Genomic DNA, 21,530 nt, shown 5'->3' on the forward strand with positions numbered 1-21,530 from the left:
CACTAGAAACCTGGAATAATTATAATATCAAGTTACTGCATCTTAACTGCAGGGTGGTGATTTTTTGAAGAACAACTGACGTACCTCTATTTCTGTCCCATTACAATGATGCAAAACTGAGCTGATGATGCCAGTTTATGTTTTTTTTTTTTTTTTGCGTTTTAACACTGCCCTTAATCTACAAGTATAATTCCTGCTGACCTGGATGTGCAGAGTGAAATGCTTCCTCCTGAGAGGTGATTTTTTTTTTGTTTTTCAAATAACAAAATAAATAACATGCATTACACAGCTCTGACAAACTTTCTGAATATATGCTATGTAATCTCAAATCTATCATGTCACGATAATTACTGATCATAGTTAGGATCACAGCCTTTTAAGTGGACAACTTTTACCAATTCTGTTATCCCAAAATCTGTAAATGAACTATCATGATTCCAACAAAAATACTCTAAAGGATCAAAATCAAGAAATTTTGAAATGCATTGGTTTTGGGATAAGTGGCCATCAGTAGCTTGGAAAACAAGGTACTGAACCCAGAAAAGGGCTTATTAGGGTAGCACTCAGTTACAACAGCCAGATGGTATAAAACTCAGGTTACAAACAGGCATAACTTGGAATTATGTTTCCTAGGAAAAGTATTGCAGGCTTAATTTCGAAAGTCTAGCCTGTTACAAGGCTTCATCAGTGTAAAGCTCAAGCATCTCACAAGTTCCCAGGTTATTGTCTGAATTAGGTGATGAGAAACAACAGTTTAGGCAGACATGTATCAGTACTCACCATATCTATCCTTTCCTCTCTTACCTGATGTAACCGATCTGAGGTCTATGCTGTAAGAACCAGCGGTAGGAGACTTTGTCCTTCCAACCTACATTTCGGGGGTCCTTCCACAGCAGCCTGACCTGGTCAGTAGTGTCCCCCGTGTGCCAGAGGGAGTTGCGAAGGTGCTCACCAGGGCCCGTCTTGGATTTCACAGCCTGCAGAAATGCAATTTGCCAATACCAGTCACAGAGAAATGTGATTTTCAGGAGTTGTAAGTCCTTCTGTAATAGGGAGCGGGTCTGCAGAAGCACCCTCCCTCCTGCTCACATGCTCCTAACTTCTTTTGTATAACTGGAGCCACTACTTGCATGGACAACCCAGGACAAGGAGGCAGTTTGACCTGCTACAATCAGAGCACAATGACAGCAGAGACTAAACTCTCCAGCTGATGAGCAGGGGCAAGACTGCAGATTAATTTCCTTAACAAATATTGCTATTGAAAGGGCTGAGTGGCAGTTTTGCACCTGTTGCAGAGAGACAACAGCAGTAAGGCAGAACAGCCACCATGGAGTGATGGCTTGGCCAATGCACAGCATGATGGCTTAGCCCACAGCAGTCAGATGGTCTGGTGGCACAGCCAGCCCATGGCAGGATGGCATAGCCAGGCTGTGGTGACTGGCGTGTCACCAGCTAGGAGCTACGACCAGTACCTTTAGCTGAATGCCAGGCTCTGCAACAGCTCTGAAGGGAGTCGCTTGCCAGTATGTCTGTTCAGTCTGTTTCCACATTACCACATAAAAGCTAGAGCTGTCTTGATAACCAAAAATAAAGCCAGCATAGTCATCATCTGTCACGGTGTTCACATGGAAAGTGCCCTCAAAGTCAACGCCATTAAAAGCCGTGTAACCTGAGGGACACACATGGGTTAAATCAAGTCTGCAGAAAATGAATTCACATGCTCTAAGTTTTTTGCTGTAAAACTTGAATCTCAGAAGAGGTACATACCAACAGCAAGGCCAGGATCGCTGTTCATAGTCTGCACAATTTCCATGCCCTGTAAGGGTAAATTTAGGCTGGTTGGCGTCTGTGATGAGCTGAACTGGCTACGCCTGCAGCCCCTTCTGTCTTCCTCTAGCACCCCCTCCACTCATCTCCTCCCTTTGCTCACAATAACACTTGTAGTTAATTAATTAATTTATATATTTATTTATAATTCTTTATAATACAAATAATAATATTTATATATTTGTAATAGACAAATAACACGATAAATATATAAAATATGTAAATATAAATATATAGCTATATAATTATAATATATACGATGAAAAATAATTATAATATTAATAATAATCTATAACCCTGGCGGTGTTTAAGGCCAGGCTGAACAGAGCCTTGGGTGACATGGTTTAGTGTGAGGTGTCCCTGCCTATGGCAAGGGGGTTGGAACTAGATAATCTTAAGGTTCTTTCCAACCCCAACTATTCTATGATCTTTTTATATATTTATTTATAATTAATCTGAATTAAAATGAGGGCTATAATCAAATACTAATGTTTCAGCTGCTTGTGTGCCCTGAGTCAGGAATGATTTGCCTTTCCTACTGCAAAATTTGATTCTGCAAATCACTGAACCAGAACTGGGTGCAGGGCCAGGAGGATGTCAGAAAGAGGGCTGGGGTGGAAGAGAGCTCTTCCTACACTTGGCTTGTACAGTTTGATCATGGAATTTGGGATTAAACTGACTGCTGGGACTGGGTTAAGGAAGGTGCATACATCTCAGCTGGCTTGGCAGTGACTTTGCCAATGAGAATAAACTGCACATTCCCTGTGACTCAGAATACATTAGCCTCCTGGAGGCTAAGACTTGTTAGTATAAGTTACTGGACTCCATCTAGAGTAAATGCTCTGCTATACAGCAGGTCAGATTTCCAAAATTTTGGGAAGGATTCATGAAACTGTTTGCTACAGAAAGATTTCAATAGTTTGACACAAAAGTCTTGTGTTCACCTTCTTGGCAGCAGTGAAATCTACCCAGAAAAAGTTGACCACCCTGTAGTTATTTTAGACTATTAGAAACACCAAAGCTATCATATGCTAAAAAAATGTTTCTTCGCTATAACTCCTGTGAAATAGTCAACCAACCAACAGCTTTCACTTTGCACTTGTTTGCCAGAGGTCCAGCAATTACAGAGACAGTTTTACTGTGGTTTTCAAAAGATCTTTCTCAGCTAGGTAAGAAAGACCAGATGTATTTTTACCTGGTTAAGAACCACCCAGTTGGGATCAATCTGTGCATCCCCCTCTGGGTCCAGCACCACTGTCTGATAGGCCCTGAAGTCTGTCAAGGTGATCTCTGCGTTCTCAGGGCACACATCAATCCGATCGATCACTGTATCCTGGTCAAAATCAGACTCACAGATATCCCCAACTCCATCACCTGAAGGCATCAGAGAAGTGAAAGGTTTATGGTTTAGCAAGTAGCCACCTCTGGGTGGATCAGGGTGTTTGAGAAGCAGCTGGAGTCTCAGCCCTGATGGCTGCAGTGCCTGGGGAGGGGACCCGGGGTCCTCTGCCAGGGCCAAAGGGCCCCTGTGTGTTGGGTTCCCTCCTGGCACTAGTGTATGCAGACGCAGTGACTGTGTTGGATCCTGGTGCACATATGTAGTGCCCGGGGAAGGATGTAGGGCCTAAGCACTGAAATGGCTCCTGAAGGCCCATCTTACCATTATCATCTTCCTGCCCTGGATTGGGAACCAGCCTGCAATTGTCAGGGCCAGGGGGCAAGAGGTCAGGAATGCCATCGTTATCATCATCCTCATCACACTCATCACCCAACCCATCCTTATCCGTGTCCAGCTGAGAGCTGTTGATGATGGTGGGGCAATTGTCTGTGCTGTCCTGGTGCCCATCGCCATCACTACGAGCAAAGAAACAAAAAGAAACGGCATGCCAGCATCAGCTCTTGCCTCTGCATGGGGGAGAGCATGGGTACTCAAGTGGGAATTGCACTAGAGGCATGCCATAACAGGAAACAGACCAGTGGTCACCACAACCTCGTGTCACTCAGGTGGCTGAACAGCAAGGAGACAAGCAGCAAACACAGACCATATGATAAGGCAGCAGGAATGTAAAAGACTAAGCATGGAGGTATAAAAATACTCAGACAAGAAAAAGAAACCTTACAGGGAGTGGGAAAAGGTACCAGAGCCCAAGATCTCAAATGACATCCACTCCTAAAGGACGTGTAAGACACATCCAACAAGTGCAGTGTCATCAATCAAAAGGCACCCAAGAGACACCAAGTACTCAACAGCTGGTGTCCCTTGTCAGATATGTTGTCCACAAGTGTTTTGGTGCTCATGAACATGCAAGTGTGAATGTGAATAAGAATTTATGGAAGACTCTGCACAAACATGGGAAATCAGACTTGTTTAAAAAACAAGCACCACTTTCCGCCTCCTACATATCAAGTTTTGTTACGTTACAGTCCTGCAGGGGAGCCGCACAGAGAGAAACAGAGAAGTTTGTAGCTTTCAAGAACCCCCCGAGCATCAGCTGGTTACAGTAAAGAGTCACAAGTAATGGGGACAGACTACAGAAAGAGTTTAGGAAGTTATGGGTTGGCTGTATTGTTTCCCCATGCCAACAGTTAAGCGCATCTGCGCAAAAAAAAATGGCCTGAAGCCAGGTGTGTCTTGTACACACACCATAAATAAAATAGTTCCTGGTGATAAGCAGGCATGTTTTCTCAGTAGCTTTATGCTGAACCCAGGCAGAGCAGGTGACATGCAGCCAAATTAGGGCAGTGCTGCAGCTTACAGCTATGCATATTCCCACCTATCTTTTACTGCTTAAGAAAAGTACATTTATTTTAGGTCAGAGCAACTGATGTTCACACATTCTTAAGATGAAATGCAATGAGGACCATGCACATACATTTACTGCAAGGTTAACCTCAGGCAGAACTATAGTGTTTCTACCAGGAAATGCTTCATACAAATTAGCTAGGTTTGAGGAAAAGAAACCATGTCCCTTTTTAAAACAGGAAAAAACTAAGGCCATATGTACCTAAAACAGCTCTCAGCTAGGGCCCTTTGCAGCTACTGTCCCAAGACTGGGAATGCTCTCTGTGGAGGTCAGGAAGTGGGCTCCCTGCATTTATCATCCCAGGTAGCAGCATCCACCAACCACCCGGGGGTGAGACCTTGCAGCCACCTGTGGCTGACAACAAGCTGTGCCAGCACAGGATTTATCACTTCCCTTTCTTCTTCATTTAAGTAAGGAGAGCAGGGGAGGACTTGCCACCCCTAACGCTGGTTATGCAGAAGCTGCTTCCAGGCAGGTATGAGCAGTTTGTCACGGGACATGCCCCTGTGAAGGCTCAGGGTGTGTAAAGCCAGAGAGGACCCCTGCCACTCTTGCTGTGCTAAAGCAAAGTGGCTTATCGTTTTGGTTTGTATTTTTTTTTTTTTTACACTTGGTGATAAAATTCTGTTTCTGGAACACTAGGTTCTTATGGGAAAACATGCAGCCCTTAACTGTGAAATTCCTGCTGGATTGAAAAAGAAAGAAAAGCTGAATGAAAATAAAGAAAAGAAAAAAGCCTTTTACCTCACTAAAGTTCTGAGCAGTGCTCTGGGTTTTACAGCCAGAGAACTGCACTGAATGTCACTTCCACAGGAACTCGCAGGAAGCCTGTGTGAACATAGGGCTAAAGGTGAAAAGCTCTTAACTGTACTGCTACAGGGAAGCAATCCAACAAGAGTGATGGTTCAAACAATGTTTTCTGAAATAACACCTCTTTGAGGAGATACTGGAGTTAAATCCAGGCTAGTCTGAGGGATTAAATTTCTCCAGGAAGTTTGAGCTTGATTCAGCTCAAGACAGGCCTCTCCCCTTCCCTGCTGCTGTTACAAGCCATTACACAGCATACCTGTCCTGATTGGTATCACAGGAATCTCCAACCAGGTCGTTGTCAACATCTGACTGCAAAAGGAAACAGTGAAAGTTCCAGTATCAGCTGCTGAGAGCATCTACTAAAATGGCAGTATTAAACCAAAACACAACCAAATCAAATGCAATTAAAATAAAAGCATGGAAAAACATTTGTTTCACAAAACATATTTTCTTGTTTGCATCATCCATTCAACCAAAAAGACAGTTTATTTGAAGGAAGAAAAAAACCAAAACCAACAGACAATGAGTAAACAGGGTTAAACTTGATTGGAGCAGCTAAAGCAAGGTGAGTAGTTCAAGAGAAATTCTTCTACTACTGAAAATAAGTGCCCCTCAGTTCTAACCACAGTTGATGTCTTCAGCAGCTTTGAAAATCTACTATGTTTCTATAAAGTTTCCAGCAATTTTTGTTAGTCACAAGTGGCTTAATCAGAATTCAAAACATTCTCACCTAGCAGCAATGAAAAGTTTTACTAAATAAGGACACTGGGATTTTGTCCTAAATGAAGAAATATCAAGTGTAACTAAATGACACCACTGTGCCGGGTCTGGCATTGGACTCTGTGGGACTGGACCACACCCATGTTTCAGAGCATGCCAGCAGAAGATACTGTCAGGGCAAAGGTGCTAATGACATCCCAAACTATGATAATACACCTGTTACCTCCCTTTTCCCATTGTCAGGAGACTCTGAAGCTCCATAAAACCTCTCCAAATACCTACTGTTAAAAGGTAAACACCTTGCATGAGCTGCTTCATTCTCATGCTTCTTTTTCAACCTCAAAAGTACCTCTCCCTAAATGAGGGTATTTTTTTCCTTGTGCCTGCTGACCTGATTTGGGTTGCTGATCGTAGGGCAGCTGTCACAGGCATCACCAACACCATCATTATCTGTGTCCTCCTGGTCTTGGTTGGGGATTCTCTGACAATTATCCAAAAGGTTCTTAATACCTAGCGAAAAGCAGGATGTTAATTAAAAACAATTCCTTCATTTGTTACTGGACAACATAAACATGAAGAACAGTAAAGACACTATTCCTTTTCAGCAACTACTTCATCTTGCAATGACATTATAAGCCTGCACAGCAGATCCTTCTTACGTGTGCATCCGTTCACTTAAAAGAAGTTAGAAACATCTTGCTAAAGAACAGCTTTCAACTCCATCACACACACTTCATTAATTATATACAACTCATTCTATCCTGTTCCTGTTTCACAGCTTAGAGGATGGAACATTTCACCTTTGTTATTACGTTTGAAGGGTTGTGATTTTTTTTTACTTCTTTTAAGCCTTCTACAGCAATAAAAATTATGTGGCTCTTGGGCATCTGGGATAGGCAGCAGCTGGGTACTCTGGGACATGTTTGTACCTTTAAGGAATTACTGAATGACTAATGACCCTAACTTACACATAAACCATGGCTAGGTTTATCTGTTACAGTGTTTGGGGCTTCCAATGAAGGCTAAAAGTTACAGATTAATGTAAATGAAAAGGACTGCAAACACAGGTTTCATGAAGAAAGACAATGTAACTGGTGACAGGAAATCTCCTAACACATGGCACATTCTGGGCAAGTTTCAAGAACATCAGAGAAGCTGGGAGTGAAGAATGACCAACCATCTCCATCCATGTCATCATCACAAGCATCTCCTTTCCCATCACCATCTGTGTCTCTCTGATCATTATTCAGAACATTGCGGCAGTTGTCACAAGCATCTCCAAAGATATCTTGGTCGCTATTTCTCTGGTTAACATTGGGAACCAAGACACAGTTATCCTGCAAGAGACACAGATCCAAATCAGGCATGAACTGGGTCTCAAATACTTAATTTCTACATTTGTGGATTTATATAACTGTTACATTTGCTTCTACTTTTGTAAAAAATTATTACTGTGAGCAGTTTACATTTTATGTGAATATTGCTGACACCAAGCTGTGTGGTTCGGTTGATACACAAGAGGGAAGGGGTATCATCCAGAGGGACCTTGACATGCTTGAGAGGTGGCCAATGCCAACCTCATGAAGTTCAACAAAGCAAAGTGCAATGTCCTGCACCTGGGTTGGAGCAATCCCAGGCACAGCTACAGGGTGGGTGGAGAAGAGATTCAGAGCAGCCTCGCAGAGAAGGACTTAGGGGTGTTGGTTGATGAGAAAAGGAACGGAACGTGGCTCAGCAGTGTGTGCTCGCAGCCCAGAAAGCCAACCGTATCCTGGACTGCATCAAAAGGAGCATGACCAGCAGGTCAAAAGAGGTGATCCTGCCCCTCTACTCTGCTCTCGTGAGACCTCACTTGGAGTATTGTGTGCAGTTCTGGTGTCCTCAACATAAAAAGGACATGGAGCTGTTGGAACAAGTCCAGAGAAGGGCCACAAGGATGATCAGGGGGCTTGAGAACCTCCCATATGAAGACAGGCTGAGAAAGCTGGGCTGTTCAGAATGGAGAAGAGACTGATATATACAGAAGAGCTGCGTGGAGACCTCATAGCAGCCTTCCAGTACCTGAAGGGAGCCTACAAGAATGCCGGAGAGGGACTCTCATTGGCAACTGTAGTGATAAGACAAGGTGTAATGGGTTCATGCTTAAACAGGGGAAGTTTAGGTTAGATATAGGGAGGACATCCTTTACTGTGTGGGTGTTGAGACACTGGAACAAGAACACCCCTGTGAATGCTCACGACCAGGTTGGACAAAGCCTTGAGCAACATGGTCTAGGGTGAGGCGTCCCTGCCCATGGCAAGATGGTTGGAACTTGATGATCTTAAGGTCCTTTCCAACCCAAAACAATCTATGATTCTATGATTAGCTCTAGATAGGATTTTGCATGTCCCTTAAAGCTCTCCTTTGAAACATGCTGGGGGAACCCTAAATATAAACATGCAGATCATAAGGCCTTAATTATAACTTTGACTGCTGATTCTCATTTTGTCCATAGTAAGTAACTGAGTAACCTGTTTTGGTGTCCTGGCTTCCTTACATGGTTGTCCTCAAAAGCTGTAGCTCAGGGACCCTGACAGGATTTGCCAGATGCTCTCAGTGAAAGTCCACTGCCCCCTTCTGGTAGAGACTCAAACCAAAGCTGAAACACTTTGAAAAACATGACTTTCTGACGCAAAAATGTGCAAGTTGTTTTTGTTGTTGTTTGGTTTTGGTTTTGCTTGGGTGGTTTGTTTTTGGTTTTGTTTTTTTTTTTTTTTTTTGCCACATAAATGCTATTGACTTTCTTAAGACCATCAGGAAGCACATGGAGAAGACTTTATTTCAAACTGGTGTAAACTTTCCCTTGCCATCTAGCACATCCATGATCTCACCCTCTTGCACACATGGAGGCAGAACACAGTTTAGCAACAATACAGAAGTTACTGTTTGCAAAGGTGTTGAAACTGTATATAGATTTACAGTTGAGGGAGGATTTAACATCTTTCCTTGTAGAACATTAATAAAACCAGTTGCTTCAAGCTACCTGAATTTAGGTTTGGCCTCTGTGGCAGAACAGCCTGGGGCAGACCTTCTGTGATTGCCAGTCTGCCCTAGCTCCGCACGGACATTTGTAATCTGAATAGAGTGTTCTTCTTGTCTATCTTGGAAGTGCTTTAAGCAATACCACAGAAAGATCTTCATGTAGAACCACAGTGGGCTTGTAGGGGTATGGGGTGAACACAGAAGAGCTTTTATGATCTGAATTTAATCTCTGATATATTCTGCAGTAGTGTACCGACATGGAAACCTCTTTCACTTTCAGAATATGATTCAAAGCTTTCTTCAACCAATTGGCAAGACACCCATTAATTTGAGTGGGGTTTGGATCCCTCAAGGAATATGACGTAAGGTCAACCTACTCTTTAAAAAGACACTAATGAAAGTAATGTTACTGAAGGCCATGCTATAGGAAAGTGTGACAAGGACACAAGTTCTGTATGCAAAAAGCTCTAGAATTCAATGATAAAATATAATAATGGAGCATACACTAGTAAATCCCTCACAGATGGATTTAAGGCTTTGTGAAACAGCCTGGGTTTTTTAGGTCTTATAATAGCGAGCATTCTATAAAAGAAAAAGACAGGATTTAGACAGCTGCTCACACTGAAGGTATGGGATAATCACTGGCAAATAGTGGTGAGCCATATTTCAAAATCACTGCCTATTGCAGTAGTGTGAAATCCTGCTGTTTACACAGACCCCCACACCCAGATCTACACAGTACCTGCTCATTGGGAATGCCATCTCCATCTGCATCATCATCACAGGCATCTCCAATCCCATCACCATCAGCATCTTCTTGTCCAGAGTTTGGGACAAATCTGCAATTGTCCTAGATATAAAATGAGACTTGTCTAGTGTTCTATGGGTAAACTGGATGCCTTCATAATTTCAATGACTTTTTCTATTACTGTTTTAATTACTCAATGAATCAAATTTAAAACAATTTAGCCATAAATTCAATTCCTTGAAAAAAGGTTAATACATCTAGTTGTGTTTCTTCCCCTCTTCCTCTTTACCCCTCCGTGCTCTGAGTCATTATAGGATTAAGAAAGAATTTCTTACTTTTCTGCAGTTTCCAGCAGAGCATGAGAGTTCTTCGTTAGGGTAGCCGTCAATGTCAACATCTTTTCCACAAATATAACCATCACCAGCCCAGCCAATGCCACACTATCAATAAAACACCATGGTAGTACTACCAAAAGGTTAATGAGTCACTGTAGCAATATTCAAGAAGGAAACCCACAACAGTCTTGAAAACACAAACGTACACCAGGAATGGACAGTCCCTGAACTACAGTAAGGTACACTTCACCATCTCTCAAAAATGTGGAAAGAAAACTTTTGTTTCAAGCTTTCCATATCTAGACATAGCTAGAAAGAGCCAAGACTTGATGCTAAATGGAATGCGTGTCTGCAACACAATAATTTCAGTGAAAGCTATAGATTTATTTTAGACACTGACCAGGAAGATGTGACCTAGGCAGAATATGCAGCTAGTGGTCAGCAAGGGGCCCATGGCTAGATGGGATGACTGTGTTTTGTTCAGTATCTCAAGAATACATCTGCGACTAGAGGAAGTTTCAAGATAGAACTGCGCTGACAGTTACTAAATTTGCATCAGCAAAGCAAGTGCATTTGCATGCAAGTTTCTCCCAGCCAATTAGATTGGTACTGTTGAAACTTAATGCCTAATTCATCTTGTAACTGAAGATTGATGCATAGAAGTACATATCAAACTCTGTCCTCTCCTTAAAATAAGGGCTTGCCTAACACAAGTTCCTAGCTGTCTTACCATTACAGTATGGACTTAAAATATCCCAGATTCTTTTTGAAACAGATGTACATAAAAATGAGACCAAAACAAGTGCCAGCAAAAGCATGCATTGTATCCAAATTTAGGTCACAGGATTAGTCTCTTGTTTCTCCTTGCAAGATGGAAAAACTAAGTAATATACTTCAGTTAGATTCTTACAATGGAAGTTATGTGCCACTTGCTCCTCTGGTCCCATGGCTGGAAAGCACAGTACAGCCTACCTACGTCTAGAATCTGTGGTCTTGGTTTCACTTAGAAAAATATCATCTCTGTCAGCAGGCAAGTATAGCCACACTGGGTATGCAGAGAGGATCCCACAGCCATGCAGATGAGCACCAGGAGAGGAATTTGTCCTTGTGATGTCTTCTGTAGAGTGACATTCAACAGTCCTTTCTGAGGAGACTATAGAAAGTCTATAAAAGCCACTCCCAAAATATCTAATTGTATAGACACAGTAAATACTGTAAATGAGCACGGCTGCCTCACAGAGATGCTGCAAGAAGAAAGCAATTGCAAGATAGACTTAGCCTGGTTATTTTCATAGCTGGTCTGGGCTAGTGCGCCCAGTTAAGATCCAGTTAAAATACCCAACACAAAGACCTTCTCAGTTCCAGCCTAAAAAAGGCTATTTTCCATTGTACAAAAGCATGAATTTATGAACTCACAATACATGTCACCTCTCCTCTCCTTTCCTCAACACAACGAGCATGGACACTGCATGGATTGAGAGCTCGATTTCTGCAGCTTCTTTCAGCCTGACATCCCCTGATTTGGTCTCCTGTGTATCCTGGTTTGCACTGGCCACAGTGGTAAGACCCCTGTAAGAACAAAAAGTTACTAGCCAGCCCTTTAACAAGACTTCCTTTCTTTTAAATCAAACACGTGGGCAAGATTCATGCCACATTGCTTATGCTGTGCAAGTGTTTTTCATCCAATGAGGCCTCCTTGCACTGTGAGCAAACTGTTTGCTACACGAAAATCAGGTTTGGCTCCCTCAGTGCAAGCTGAAAAATATGCTCAATTGCTACCTTTTAGACAAGTCTTTTGTTAAGCCAGAGAAAAGTCATGTAGCAGCAAAAGCTTCTTCATGATGCCTTGTCCCTGCCAGTATCAGTCTGAGCTGCTTCCAGGCAGCTTTCAGGTAGCCAAAACACGTAAAATTGTAAGCAGCACCTGTTTAATCAGACTGGATGCTCTTATTTCAGTGTAAAGCAGATCCATCAGTTTTTAATAAACTCAACTAGGCACAACTTTTAATCAGTGAGAGACAAGAAAGTTTAGAATGCCTTTGCTTCATTTTTTTTTTTTTTTTTTTTACTTGTATGTTTGTAAGCCCATTTGAGTTAAATGTTGTTCTTCAGAAAAGAATTCAGGAGTTGAAGACATAGTCATCCTCATTTACACTGCATTAAGAACACCCTGTCACCTTTTCCAGTGGTTTACCTAGATGCATATATATATTTCATATTATGCCACTCTCTGGTGTAAACAAACCCAAAGGAGCTAAGCCAAGGACGTGTGTGCTGGGATGACCACCATGGATAAATGCTGGTAACAAGGGTTCTTCTTTTGACCCTTAATGTGGCCTTCATCTCAAAAAAAAAAAAAACCAAAACCAAAACTCAACACACTTGTAGATCTGTAACCTATGACATAAAAGTTAATTGAAAACAATTTTTTTTTCTCTTGTAAAGAAGAATTATTTTTGACATGTCGAGAAACAGAAACAGTCAGATCTCTGTCAAACTTGTGCATCCATCCCTTTGTAAAACTGAGGCACTTCTCACACCATCACTCTTCCCATACAAAGCTTGTAAAAGGAACTGTCAGGACTGTCCTAGTCAGCCATCATAGAGATATACATTTTCTACCCATCTGGGTATTATTTTTGTCCTATGTTCCTAGCTTCATTCCAAACTTTAACTCTGTGCTGTCTGCATACTTCCAGGCTGAAGATGAAGATATGCAAATGAGTGAAGAGTAAAATAATCACTGGGCTATGCAAACTGTATGGCCTATATAAAACATACCAGCCGGTGCACTTTCTCTTAATGGATGCCAGGCTAATATCTTCTGGAGTCTTCTGAATTCACTCAGTAAATTCTGCCCTATATCAAGGCCTGGTATGCATTAAAATAGCCTTTAAGGCAGCATTTCCAGACCAAACTGTTTCTAAAGGAGACAGGAGTAAGAAACCCATACTGCTGTTTTGGCAGATGGCAGGACACTTGTTGCCATCTGCAAACAGGTCCTCATGACTTCCTGAAGAGGACTAGTTATGTCTAGTCATGCAGTAAGATACAGCATGTGACAGAAATGTTCTAGATATTAAAAAAACCCAAATTAAAAACCACACCAAAAAATCCAAATCACAAATCATACTGAATATTGAAAGCAGTCCTAGAAAAACAAGGTTATTCACAAAGAAAGCAATCATTTCAAACACTACTAATAGCCTCAACAATACTTCGCTGCACAAAGGACCACTTTTACACCCACAGGATACTTTTAACCTTTCCCTTGTAATGGAAAAAGCCTGCTTTGTACAACCAGCTATAGCAGAACAGTGTCTACAGTAGCATAAGTGGCACATATGGGACAACCAGGTGATCAGGCTCAGTCAGCATGGGTTTACAAAGGGCAGATCCTGCTTGACCAACCTGATCTCCTTCTATGACAAGGTAACCCGCTCAGTGGATGATGAAAAGGCTGTGACTGCTGTTTACCTGGACCTTAGCAAAGACTTTGACACCATTTCCCAGAGCATTTGCCTGGAGAAACTGGCTGCTCATTGCTTGCTCATTAGTCTTCATTGGGTAAAGAGCTGTCTGGGTGGCTGGGCCCAAAGAGTGGATGTGAATGGAGTTAAATCCAGTTGGCAGCCAGTCACAGGTGGTGTTCCTCAGGTCTCAGTACTGGGGCCAGTTCTGCTTAGTATCTTTATTTTATAATAAATCAAAGTAATCAAAGTCTTATCTTTGATGTGGATTAGAGGATCAAATACACTCTCAGCAGGTTTGCAGACAACACCAAGTTGGGTGGGAGTGTTGGTCTGCTGGAGGGCAGGAAGACCCTGCAGAGGGATTTGGGCAGGCTGGATCAATGAGCTGTGGCCAATTGTATGAGGGTCAAAAAGGCAAAGTGTCAGGTCCTGGACTTGGGCCACAACAACCCCATGCAATGCTACAGGCTTGGTGAAGAGTGTCTGGAAAACTGCTCATGGAAAAGGACCTGGGGGTACTGATTGACGGAGCTGAACATGATCCAGCTTGTGCCCAGGCAGCCAAGAAGGTCAACAGCATCCTGGCCTGTATCAGCAATAGTGTGGCCAGCAGGGCCAGGGCAGTGATCATCCCTCTGTACTGGGCACTGGTGAGGCCGCACCTTGAATTCTGTGTTCAGTTCTGGGCCCCTCACGACAAAACACATTGAGGAGCTGAAGTGGGTCCAGAGAAGGGAAACAAAGCTGGTGAAGGGTCTGGAGCACAAGTATGATGAGGAGGAAGTGAAAGAACTGGGGTTGTTTAGCCTGGAGAAAAGTAGGCTAAGGGGAGACCTTATCTCTTCTTACAGCTACCTGAAAGGAAGCATCTAATGAGGTGTCAAGTGACAGAACAAGAGGAAATGTCCTCAAGCTGTGCCAAGGAAGGTTTTGATTTGATTTTAGAAAAAAATTCATTGCTAAAAGGGCTATCAAGCACTGGAACAAGGTGCCCAGGGAAGTGGTTGAGTCACCATCCCTTGAGTTATTTAAAAGATACACAGATGTGGCACTTAGGAACATCGTTTATTTAGTGGTGCACTTAGCACTGTTAGGTAAATGGTTGGACTTTATGATCTTAAGGGTCTTTTCCAACCTAAATAACTTTGATTCTGTGATTCTAAGTGAAAGGTCTAACTTGCTTCATAGCATTAAAAGGTATATGTGCCCTGTTATTTTGGAGCCTAATATCTTTCAAACCTTTCAAAGCATAGCTGTTTCTACTTCTGTTATGCTTGCTCTTCTAGACTAAATACCTATGAGTATTAAAAATGTTGTACCAATCGCAGCTCTCCTCCTCTCTACTTATTGAGAAGGATACCTGGTACTCTATAAATACCCTAACAAAGTGAAGGCATTACTCCTGTGAAAAGAGCACCTAGGAGAACAGCTTGCTGCAGCAGTTCCCAAGTGGGAAGAGGGGAAGCAAAGATTTAATCTTTCAAAGGAGGTTCCTTGCAATAGCATACTCACAAACACACATAACTGGATGATGGGGATAGAAGAGTTCCTGACATTCCTCAAGGAAATCGATGTGGATACAGCTCAAATGGACATGTTACTGACAAAGTATTGATTTATTTTTTTTTTATTAATAGACAGGAAAAGAGGAAATGATTGGTTTAGATGAAGCCAACAAACTGTATTATTCAGCTCATCAATCAGAGCCATAAATCCAATCCTAGCCTCAAGGAATTTTAGAACAGTCAATTTTTTAAAGCCACAAATGAAAAGGTGCTTACCAAAGTGTTTATGCAATGGGAATTTGGAACGCAGAGTCCAAGTCCACCAGTCTGACATTCATCAATATCTAAGCAGACCTAGCAACAAAACAAATCATCATGTAATAGGAACAATGTCAATTTGAGATCCAAGTCTGAAGAAAAGTCACTGAAATTTAAGTCTAGAAAAGAGTCATAGACTCTCCTGAAATCACTCTTAGAATGACACAGACATACCCATAGGTGTACCTTCCAATGGATCTCTGTGATACAGAAAATTTCAAACTTAGGATGGGCTTCTGGTTTGCCCACAAGAATTTAGACAACTATAGGGTGGGTGGTACAGAAACATGAAAAAAATGACAGTAAAATAGGCCTTTTCTATCATACTCTTCCTAGTTCAAAGCCAGCTTACAGATATCAACAGAGTGTCCTTGACCAGAAATACCTGTGAAGATAATGACATTTTTTCTTGTTTATATCTGAGTATTTGACTCTTAATACTCCCATTAAAGCCAAACAAACACAACTCAGATCTTCTGACTGAAACACTCAGCTCTGCCTAACTACAGAAGGCATTTACGGAATGACTGAAGTATAAAGTACAATAGAGATGCATTGATATAAACCAGCAACTTGCAATGGTGGTTGCCACAGGGATACTGCTACTCACCTGCTTATTGCTCTTGGCATAGCTGAGGCCTATCCCTTGCACGGTTTGTCCTGTATATCCTGGGGGACAAGACTCACATCGGAAACCTGGAGCAGTGTTCACACATCGCACTCCAGGGAAGCAAGGGTTGTAACGACACTGCAAAGAAAAAATGAACCGAGCACATGTTTGTGCTTCAGTAACATCCAGACCCTGACTATGCGCACAGACTTCTCAGTCAAAGGCATTGCAACATGTAATGTCTGTATGTCTTCTGTTCAGAACTGGCTTAGAAAGAAACAGACTTTGCAGATATTTCTTACCCCAGTAGGTCTTCAGCTGTCTGCAGTCTTCCATGATAGCCTGTAGTTGATGCCCTAAGCTCTGATCCCAGTCCTTTTTGCTGGGTAGGTTCAATTCCCTTGAAGGCTGAGAGCCCCCTGGAAGCATCCCAACCACAATATCAGGACAGACAGCTGTATAACTACAACCCATCAACTGGTCCTCCAGTTCTGGTTTGTGGACACAAAAGTGGCAGCAGCATCTCCCCTCACTTATATTTGGGCAAATCTCCAAGCCGGAAGTAACCCAAACATAAAGCAGATGAGCAGGGATGTGTCAGTGGCACTCACACGTTTCTAAACTGAAGGCTCAAACACAACCCTTGGTACTTGTTCCAGAATCCCACATGCTCACAGCATCACCCTTGGCCTGAAGGCACCATCTGCTTTATTGCCATCATGCAGCTTCACAGAACAGTTATGACCCATTTCACTGGCCTTGGGAGTGCCAGTTTGAGAAACCACATCCTGTGTTGCTGCCTCACCATACTAGGTAATATTTCTAAGGGTACTGAAAACTTCAACATACCATCATGCTACGCATGGCTCAAAGACAACAGTAAATAAGAAACATGAGAAAGAAATAGAAAAGAGCTTTTAAAATATGCATTTTTCTCCCCTCAGTGACAGAAAAACATCTACAAGATGGAGGGAGAACAAGCCAGAAGATACCCACCCACAACAAACATACAACTTGTAACTAAACACATGCGTAATGGAGCAAGAGAAGGCATGTTTAATATCAAAGTGTGTTTGATGGAAAGATCTGTTAGAAGTAGGTCCACAACTAGCAAAAGGAAAATGTAAAACCTAGGACAGACATTTTGTGCTCCTTATTTACTGTGGATTTTTTATTATAGGCAGCAGAGGGCACTCAAGTTACACCATACACAGAGCAGAGCTGCAGCTTCCAAGATACAGATATGAAAGTAATGTCTTCAAACTGGTAATGAATAAGGGAGCATATTGCAGAGATGCTAAAAGCCTTGGAAAAGATTATGGCAGCTCTGAGTGAGGCATCTTCTAGATTTGTCTTTATCAGAATTTGTAGGTGAACTTCTTTTTAAATGCCAGCTACTAGGAAGTACAGAAATAGTTTAGTCAGTAGAAAGGTGCTCTCCCAGAAGATTTCTAAAAAGCTTTCAAAAATAATAAAAAAATACTACTTCATACTCTCAGCTAACTCAGGAAAACAAATATGACACATCCTCTCTTATTAGACAACAAAAATGAAAAGCTATTGCCATTTATTACCTCTTTCCCCCCCTGCACAACTGTAAGTGAAAAGCCAGCTGTTAAAAGAGTTATTTACTGGTGAAAAGACCCACACCAGACTAGGTGACATTTCAGCAGCATTGTTCATGTAAAGACCCCGTATGAGAAATCATGTCACTACAGACCAGTCTCGGTTTGTTTTCCTACCACTGCTGTCAAGAGTAGTGTTGCTTCAATCCTGAAAATGGCAGGGAGATTATCACCATGCTCCACCTCAGCCTAGGTATGCCTCAGGAGGTGGAAACCATCTGTACCAGTAGGCTCCAGCTAGGCTGGCTTGATACTCTCACCATGGTTGTTTGTGGCATGAAACTCACACCACAGCTCTTTCAGCTTCACCTCTTCCATTCACATTTCAGGGCTTCACCTCCATTTTTTGCACCTTCTGTTGCAGCAGACATAGTCCATGTCATGTGAGGCAAAACAAAAGATATTGCCTGCAACTCAGGAAACTGCCACACTCAACCTACTTACTTTTTCACAGACATATATAAGTTGGACACATTGCATCCTTTCTGCTGATGGCCTACAGGAGGAAGTAAACCAAAAGAGCAGTCAAAGCACATCTCCTGTTGCCTGAGAAGGAGAAAAAAGGAATTGCTTTTGCTGTGCTACATCATTAGGCAGCCACGTTGGTAGTATTGTGCTATCTGCAGGCACAGTTAATGACCTAATTCTCCTGGTTCCCTGGTCTACTACATCCAGGTGTTTTTCCAGAAAAAATCGCTAAACAGCAATGGCAAAAATCTTCATACAGAAAAAAAATGTGGTGAACTGGGAAGTGGTTTTGTTGTGTTCTGAATGTCACATTCCAATTAACACAGATTTTATTTAATTGCTTAAGATGTCAATTTATTAACTCAGTCTTCAGTACAAGCAAGCTCTGACTTTCTAACATATAACACAAGGAAAAAAGAAGCAAATTTAAGTCAACATTATCAGCTTTCAACACAACCATAAAGAAAAAAAAGCAACAATAACAATAAATGTTTATTTTCTTTCACAGACTTTAAACACAAGGCTGAAAAACATTGCTCCAGTCTGGGTTGAAGAGAAGACTTTGGTCTTCAAGGCTGGTTCAGAAGCACTACAATTTAAAGAAACAAAGCCCATATTGATAAGAAGGGCTTCTGCAGCCCCTAACAAAAGCTGCTGCATCTTCTTGGGGAATAGAAACAACTATGTCAAAAGCTTCTTTTGTTTGTTTTGGTTGGGGTTTTTTGGGTTTTTTCCAAAATTAAAGTCCTTTAAGTGACTTCTCAACTCACCAGAGTATTTCAAGTTTTCACACATATAACCTCCATAAAGTTGCAGCAACAGCAAAATAAGGAGGTGGAATCAAATCAGAATGAACTAATATTCACTGTGCAAGCAGTCAGCAAATGCTGAAGACAGCAAGCATCAGCAACCCATTGATATGTATGAAACAGTTGCTTTTTAGTTTGTTTTCTTTTTTCTTTTTTTTTTTTTTTTTAAATTCAGTGAAAGTCACTATTTTTTACCTCATCAATATCTGAGCAGGTAACTCCATTTCCTGTGAGTCCTTCAGGGCAGGGGCCACACTGAAATCCCTCTGCTGTCTCCATGCACCTGACTCCCCTGAAGCAGGAATTAACTTCGCATTTGGGTTTACTGCGCCTAGGAAGCTGAGTTGGAAAATTCACAGCTCCCAAACCTTTAATGCAGAAAGAACAACAGTTTCAGCGATTGAACGAAACATCCATTATGGCTTTCAGCTGGCGAGCGCTCTGAAGAAATCCCCAGGAGGCTGCGCAGCAGGGGCTTGGTGTTTCTGCACCACGCTGCTACCAGCTGTGCTGTGGCTGAAGAGAAATCCTGCAGGGAATAGACCAGGAGCTTGTTGTGTCCCCAGACAGGGGAAATTAAGGCTATTTTGTTAGATCCACGTGCTTCTCCTGGCTACACATGGGAGCCTTCCTGCTAGGTTAGTCCCAGCGCAGATCTGCTTCTGGCCAGGGGGAGGAAGCTGAAAGCCAGTGACCTCAGATGCCCCAAGGGACTTGTGTCAGAGTACAACACATTTTTCTGGCTAAATTGGCAACACTACCACTTCATAAGAAAAACAGTGCTATGAGTTTTCAAGAGCACATCTGACAGTCTACATATAAGAAGAACAAAGAAGCAGCAGCTGGCAGCCCATGAACACACAGAAGGACATGCAAGTACACTGGCTTAGGTGCACAGAGACCAGCCCCAGGGAAGAGCAAAGTTTTTTTGAGACTCTGGCAGGTGCTGAACCTTGGTACTCATGCATGCAGGCCTTAAAGACTTTTTCTTTGGCACTTATACATAAAGGTTAATCTGGCAGGAGCTCAGCTTGAGCTTTGATGAGGCTGACAGACTGGGAGAAGAAATAAACTAAAACGCTTGACGAGTTTAAAGCCTTTTGCCCCACCCAGTGAGGGGGTATTCTGGTTTTTATACTGAGTGCATGTATGGCCTGATTGTCAGTCATAGAGGAGGTCCATGCAGTTGCATTTAGGAAAGTATTTATTGCTTCTGTTTAGTGAAAAAATGGAGACCATGTTTTGGGTCTTCCTGCTGTTCATCAGTGACTGCCTGCTCAGAATCAGATGACTGATCAGAGGACTGCATAGGATCTTCCTCAGACTGACAATACCAGCTAGAGCAGAACATGATTCCTCCTTTGTTCTCCTACTAAGATTGTTCATAAGATTCCTGGCAGGCATTGTCTCCCTACCCAGGAACACATGGCACAGCTTTGCGGCAAAGCAAGAACTGACAGTTCAGGGTGAGTGGTACCACTTGATTTAGTAGGGGTTTAACCCCTGATAGATGATTATCAGGCCTATGGAAACCGAAAGCTTTTTCTCTAATGAAAATCCATTTTAGATTTGTGTCCAATACATCTAAAACATGGAAAAGTAATATTTTTTAAGAGTACTTCTTAGAAACAACATAAAGCTGATGCAATCAATACTAGTTTTTAAATGACTGTACATCTCATCTGATTGCCTTTTACTGGGAATACCAGGAATACTTACCACATGCTTGACACTCAGCTATGGTATTTCTCAGAAAAGTTGTTTCTTTGACCTTGAGGATATAGAAACCAAATGTTATTTGGATACAGGCAAGTTATTTTGCACCTGGCTGCCGGAGGAGCCATTATCATTCTTCAGGGACTGTAGCAATGGGACAATGGATAATGGGTTCAAGCTAAGACAGGGAAAGTTCAAGTTAGATATAAGGAAGAAGTTCTTTACTGTGAGGGTGGTGAGGCACTGGAATAGGTTGCCCAGAGACGTGGTAAATGCTCCATCCCTGGCAGTGATCAAGCCCAGGCTGGACAGAACCTTGGGCAACGTGGTCTAGTGTGAGGTGTCCCCGCCCATGGCAGGTGGATTGGAACTAGATGATGTTAAGGTCCTTTCCAACCCTAACTATTCTATGATTCTATGATTTCTTCCCCAAGGTATCACTCCAACCATGCAATATAGCTAGTCTATCTTGAAATAGATGTTCTTTATACCATAAAATTAAGGGCAGTGATAATGGGTGCTATACTTCAGTTCAGCCATCATCAACAGACCCTTAGGAATAACATACTTAACCAAAGGCTCGTGCCACCATGTTCTGAAACCCACAAGCAAGTGAAACAAACTTAAGTTCAGTTTTGATAGACCTATCTCTACCTAACAGCAAGCTAGGATGGTTAGTCTAGTTCCTCTCCACTTAAGACATGAGATTTTCTGTATCTGAGTAAGCACTCCCACATTCAG

At 42.2% G+C, this 21,530-nt stretch overlaps 1 protein-coding gene across 1 annotated transcript in view; it reads right to left on the reverse strand.

Moving 5' to 3' along the window:
• THBS4 (thrombospondin 4) overlaps positions 1 to 21,530 on the reverse strand; it is a gene marked incomplete at both ends in the record, with an annotated part of 42,596 nt that overhangs the window by 3,522 nt on the left and 17,544 nt on the right. Inside the window, 15 exons of the mRNA XM_080638003.1 lie at positions 805 to 977; positions 1,473 to 1,669; positions 1,768 to 1,816; positions 3,023 to 3,201; positions 3,488 to 3,681; positions 5,698 to 5,750; positions 6,553 to 6,671; positions 7,339 to 7,498; positions 9,925 to 10,032; positions 10,266 to 10,370; positions 11,682 to 11,834; positions 15,520 to 15,597; positions 16,172 to 16,309; positions 19,269 to 19,441; positions 20,793 to 20,844. Of these exons, the coding sequence (XP_080494129.1) occupies positions 805 to 977; positions 1,473 to 1,669; positions 1,768 to 1,816; positions 3,023 to 3,201; positions 3,488 to 3,681; positions 5,698 to 5,750; positions 6,553 to 6,671; positions 7,339 to 7,498; positions 9,925 to 10,032; positions 10,266 to 10,370; positions 11,682 to 11,834; positions 15,520 to 15,597; positions 16,172 to 16,309; positions 19,269 to 19,441; positions 20,793 to 20,844 (1,931 nt within the window). The remainder of the gene's footprint in view (positions 1 to 804; positions 978 to 1,472; positions 1,670 to 1,767; positions 1,817 to 3,022; positions 3,202 to 3,487; positions 3,682 to 5,697; positions 5,751 to 6,552; positions 6,672 to 7,338; positions 7,499 to 9,924; positions 10,033 to 10,265; positions 10,371 to 11,681; positions 11,835 to 15,519; positions 15,598 to 16,171; positions 16,310 to 19,268; positions 19,442 to 20,792; positions 20,845 to 21,530) is intronic.

The sequence above is a fragment of the Psittacula echo genome (assembly GCF_963264785.1).
Source record: "Psittacula echo genome assembly, chromosome: Z".
Classification (NCBI taxonomy): Eukaryota; Metazoa; Chordata; class Aves; order Psittaciformes; family Psittacidae; genus Psittacula; species Psittacula echo.